Source organism: Rhinopithecus bieti, unplaced genomic scaffold (genome assembly GCF_001698545.2).
Source record: "Rhinopithecus bieti isolate Rb0 unplaced genomic scaffold, ASM169854v2 scaffold_3040, whole genome shotgun sequence".
Taxonomy (NCBI): domain Eukaryota; kingdom Metazoa; phylum Chordata; class Mammalia; order Primates; family Cercopithecidae; genus Rhinopithecus; species Rhinopithecus bieti.
Genome location: NW_016804657.1, coordinates 7,883,099 through 7,889,182, shown reverse-complemented (window position 1 = coordinate 7,889,182; position 6,084 = coordinate 7,883,099). Strand labels below are relative to the sequence as shown.

Sequence of the window (6,084 nt, the reverse complement as noted above, 5' to 3'; positions counted from 1 at the left end):
TATATATATATATATATATCTTGTTTAATCTATTTTATATTAGGTTTTCTGCCACTCACCATCAAACCTAAATTATAATAAAATTTGTTCTCATTGAGATATGTCCAAATGCCACAGTAACATAAAGGAAAGTAAACCATTTTTGTCTAGTTAGCACCAAGAAAGGCATCAGAGAAGAAATAATTATGGACTTATATCACAGTTTAAATAACGAAGAGTCTGTCAGAGAGAGGTACATAAAGAAGTAGTCAAAAGGAAAAGCAAGCACAAATATCACAAAAGATGTGAATATGACAAAACAAAACGGTCCACACATCTTTTAGGTGAAGACTGGTGATAATGAAAATAATTGCCACCATTTACTGAGCACTTAATATGTACCAGATTATCTCAAATAATCTTCACAATACTATAATGGAATAGTAATTTTCTGACAGGTTTAGAAAGATAAGGAACTTCCGCAAGTCGCACGACTAGAATGCAACTGTGCTGGGCGTCTGATTAACAACTATGCCAAACCTAAGCAGTACCACTTAACCATGCTAAAGTACCAGAAGAATGGGTATAGGCCTAACTATGAAAACTCATCGGAGCTGTGCTAATCACTAAACTTCAAAATATATATATACATATTTTTTTTTCCATTCATGAGAGGTCAACCCTCATGACCTAATCACCTCCCAAAGTCCCCATCTTCTAGTACCATCACATCAGTGATGAGGTTTCAATACATGAATAGGAAGGCACAAATGTTCAGACAATAGCAGTTAGACATTGTCTTTTCATGGTCAATCTAAGAGATTAGTTATCAATCATACACTCACCACACTGAAATCAAGGTTGTCTTCAATCCATCTTTGCCCATCTAGGAATTCAGCATGAAGTCCCATGATATAAAGGGTATCCAAAGCATCTACTATGGTAGCACCCATTTGTGAACTTCCTATATTTGGGAAGAAAAAATTATCATTAAAAAGATCACTTTAGGCTCCTTTTCTCTTTGGGGGAAAAAAAAAGATTCCCTTCACATTCAGTGTATTTTAACTTTTATATATAAAAGTAAACTAAGAGTACAAGGACTAAAATTTAGAATACCCAATATTGTTCGCTTTTACATTAGAAATTATATGTATATTGGAAAATATACATAGTTTATATATTTTACTAAAATAGTACTTCAGTAAAATGGGAAGATAAAAGAAAACTAAAAGCAAACTTTTCCTTAATTTTCTGCCTGGTCAGATTTTGAGATATCTGTCTACTTAACCGAGAAAGAAAAAGAAAAAAGAGGATTAATTCAAGAAAAGGGGAGAGCAGTTCATGATGACAAAGCTAAGTAATAAGACAACCGTGTCCTTCTGCTCTGGTCCAAATTCATAGGAAGGACAAAAACTATGTTTTAAAATAATAATAAATGTACAACGGGGTTGGATAACCACAGTGGAAAAAAAAAAACTTAACAATCCTTAACAATCAACAACAGGTAGATCATACTGAAAAAAGGAAACCATCAAACAACATGAGTAGAGAAAATCAAAATAATACAATGTATCCACTTTTAAGAAAGAGATAATCCTTATCATTAAAAAAAAAAAAAAAATAGTTCCAAGGGGAAGAAAGCAAGAGAGAAAGGGAGGAAGAGAGGGAAAAATTAATTCAAAACCAGCCTAACTGATAATGAAAACATAAGGGAAGAAAACAGACCAATCTTACTAATGAATATAACTGTACAAATCCTAAATAAAATAGTAGCAAAGCTAGGTTTGTTTTGCTACTAGTAGAGTAAAAAATCTAGTAGTACAGCAAAAAAGTAAATATCAGGGAGGAGATGGGTTCTCCCCAATCCCATAAATGCAATTATTACTTCTGTCCTATAAAAATTCAAACGATCCAGACAGCTTACTGCCTGCATTAACATGGCTTTACTATTACACTGTCTTCAACAAGGTGAATTTACTGTTCCAGGAGCTCTTGCCCAGAAAGATAAAAGTTGCCAAAAAAAATTTATTGTTCATTCCAAGAACTTCCTGAAAGACCCATCAACTCTTCAACAGAAAGTACCAAATGATGATTTATACCCCAAACTCTGAAAGGCTACGACTCCAGTGAGGTAGTGATCTCCTTACCAAAGTAACAATTAACAGCTTTGTCTTTTCAACAGGTTTTCTTGGTGACATTTTCAGAGCCAGCATTCAACATTACTTAGTTCACATTTTCCATTTACTATTCTTCTTTTCTTTATTTTTCCATTTCTACTGGGTAGAAATTGTTTTCTTCCAATGATTTAAAGCTACACAAATTTGTTCTTATGATGGTTGTCCTTAATTTACATGACATTTTCTTGTTCATGTGTTCCTAATAATTTCTTCAACTTATCAATACATCTATCTTCTCTTAGCTAACAAGTACTCCAACACACTCTGATAATCAAATTCCTTGGTCTTCTCCCTGCTCAGTTCCCTTCATGTTGATATTATCTAGAAAGTCAGTTATGTGTTATTACGTCCCTTGGCTTTTTATTACGATAAAAATGGTATCAAGCCATTTAATCACTCATATATCTCTATCTCTTGCATAACTTCTTGAATATGTATCTCTTTTAATTTTAGCATTTCATCCAAAACATTTACCAAACTTATTTTAAATCCTTGAGACTACTGTTTGTGTCCTTATTTTAATTTTTGTAGATAGTTCTGCTCCTTCAGTTATCTAGTTATTTATTTAGTTCTCTAAGTACATATTTCTCTGAGGTATTGACTATTCTGGAGTGGGAAAAGGCCTGACCCACCTATTCTGTACCAGTCTTGGTTAGTTCCACAAGGTGCCATGTGCTAAAGGGCTCAAGGAAGAAAAGTATAAAATTGAAATTACTGGCTATCATCATGATTGTTTACCTGGACAAGTCAAGATTTGAACAGGAAAAAATGAAAAAGCCTAACACGATTCTTGGGTCAAAGAAGCAGCAAAACATGACATTGCAGAATATATAAAACATCATAAAAATTTAGTATGAGAGCCTGGGAATTAACTAAAGTCGTTCTCACAAATAAACTTAAAATATTTATACTAGTTAATAAGAACAAATGAAAACAACTGAATTTAATATTCTAAGAAAGAAAAAACAAATTTGGGCAAAATAACAGAAGAATGAGAAAAACTAAAGGCAGAAATGGATGAATTAGAAATGAAGAAAATTATTGAAATAATAAATTCAAGAAATGGTTCCATGAAGAACCATACAACGAATCTACCATTAACCTCATTTTTAAAAGGTAGACAAAACACAAAATAATAAATAAAAATGCAACAACAGACAAGCACAGAGAAAATTTTTTAAAATTATAAAAGGTCCACTTTATTCATATATTCACAATAAATTTGATCTTTCTCAAGAAATACTATTTTCGACTTATGAAAGAAGAAACAGAAAATCTAAACAAACAGACTGAAAACACAGGAAGTAAGTTTTAAGGAGCTACCCGCTATCAAAATACCAAGCTCTGGAAGTTTCACAGAATGAATACTACTTTAATTTTAAGGATAACTCCCATTCTATACAAACTTTTATACAACATAGGGAAAAAGATCTTAAAATTCAATTTGTAAATTCTGTATATCGATGGGAAAAAAAATCGAATTTACTAAGAAACATACAACTACACCAGATCTCATTCGTGAACACCAAGGAAATATTTAGGAGTGGAATTGCTAGGCTATACAGTAAGTTTATAAGAAACTGACAAACTGCTTTCCACAGTGTACCATTTTACACTCCCAATACAATGTGTAACAGTTATAGTTGCTCTAGCATCCTTGTCAATACTTGATATTGTTGATCTTCAAATTTTAGACATGTTAATGGGTGTGTAGAAATATTCCATTGTGGTGTTAATTTTACTTTCCCTGCTTATTGATGTGCTTATTGGCTATTCATATACCTCATTGGGTGGGGAAGTATTTATATATTCTGGATACATCCTTATGTATGTATTTCAAATATCTTCTCCAAGTCTGTAGTTTGTCTTTCCAATTTCCTGATGTCTTTGGGGAGCAGAAATCTTCAGTTTTCATTAAGTCCAATTTACCCACATTTTTCTTTTATACTTGATGCTTTTTGTATTCTAAAAAATCCTTGCTAACCTCAAAGTCACAAAGATGTTCTCAAGTGTTTTCTACTAAAAGTTTTTTACTTTTAGCTTTTATATTAGCTCTGTGATCCATTTTTGTACACAATGTTGAAAGAAGAGGCAAAGTTCATTATTTCCCCATACAAATATACAGTTGACCCAGCACCATGTGTTGGAAAGGCTATCCTTTTAATCACTGAATTACCTCAGCATCTTTGTTGAAAATCAATTAACCATGTATGTGCACTTCTATTTCTATTCTTTTCCACAGATCTCTATGCCCATCCTTATGCTAAAACCATACTGTCCTCAACTGTAGCTTTACTGTAAATTATAAAATCAGGTAGTGCAAATCCTTCAACTTTGTTTTTTAAAAAAAATTACTTGACTATTCTAAGTGCTTTGTATTTTCACAGATTTTAGAATCAACTTGCCAATTTCTACAGAAAAGTCTAGTGTCATTTTGACTGGACTACTCTAAATTTAAACATAAATTTAGAAAGAATTAACATCCCAACAATATTGAGTATTCAAATTCACAAACATGGCATTTCTCTCCATTAAGTCCTTTTAAATTTCTCTCAAAAACAATATAAAGTTTTCTTTATGTACAGGTTCTGTACATATTTCATCAAATTTATACACATATAGTTCATATTTTTTGATACTACTGCAAATGACTTTATTTTTTAAACTGCATTTATAACTGTTTGTTGCAAGTATACCAATACATATAATTGGTTTTGCATATTAAACTTCTATCCTATAACATTACTAAATTTGTTTATTCTAGTTCTTTTTTTTTTTTTTTTTTTGGTACATTCCCTAGGATTCTCTCTATGGGCAATTATGTTGACTAAAAATGTAAAGACAGTTTTACTTCTTCATTTCCAATATTTACTCTTTTTTTTTTTCTTTCTCTTTTTTCTGCCTTAGTGTACTGGCTAGGATCTCCAGTACAATGTTACATAAAAGTGAGAGAGTAGACACCTTTGCCTAGCTTGCAATCTTAGGAGAAAGCATATAGTCTTTCAATACTAAGTATGTGGGGTGTATTTTGCATTTTTTGCTTATTGTTGTTGCTTTGAAATTTTCTTTATCAAGTTAAAGAAATCCCCTTTCTAATTTAGTATGCTGACAGTTTTTATCATGGATGGTTGTTAAATGTTATTAAATGCTTTTTCTCCAACTCCTGGGATAATCCTATGATTTTTCTCTTTTATTATACTGATATCTTAAACTACACTAATTTCCAAATGTAAAACCTACCATGTATCTCTATGATAAACTCCACTTAGTCATAACATAACATACACTCAGCCTTCAGTATTCACCAGTTCCATATCCACAGGTTCAACCAACAGTAGATGGAAAATATTTGGGGAAAATATTTTTAAAATAACAATACAGCAATTTTTAAAAACCAAAAATTTTAAGATACAGTATAACAACTATTTCTATTGTATTAGGTATTCTAAGTAATCTAGAGATAATTTTAAATATATGAGAGATATGCTTAGGTTATATGCAAATATTATATACTATTTTATACAAGGGACTTGGGTATCTGTAGAATTTGGTATTCTCTGGGGTCCTGAAACCAATGGATACCAAAGGACAACTCTATTACTCAATAAGATTTACTAAAATTTAGTTAAATACTCTTACGTCTATGTTCATAAGAGATACTGCTCTACGGTTTCCTTTTCTTATAAATATATTTGTCTGGTTTTGATACTAGGGCTTTAGTGGTGCTCCTAAGAATGCATCATCCTTAATGGACAAACACCTGACAAGAGTACTTCAAATTACATGAAGCAAAAGTTGACAACTGAAAGAAGTCCAAAATAAGAGTTGAGGACTCCAACATCCCTCTCTCAGTAACTGACAGAACGAGGCAGAAAACCAACTAAGATAGAGACAGCCTGAACAACCCCATTAACCAATGGGATCTAAC

General features: G+C 31.8%; 1 protein-coding gene across 1 annotated transcript in view; it reads right to left on the bottom strand.

Annotated features, from left to right (window-relative positions):
- Positions 1–6,084, bottom strand: part of MAN1A2 (mannosidase alpha class 1A member 2) — a 175,571-nt gene that overhangs the window by 125,188 nt on the left and 44,299 nt on the right. Inside the window, exon 4 of the mRNA XM_017869826.1 lies at positions 825–943. Within this exon, the coding sequence (XP_017725315.1) occupies positions 825–943 (119 nt within the window). The remainder of the gene's footprint in view (positions 1–824; positions 944–6,084) is intronic.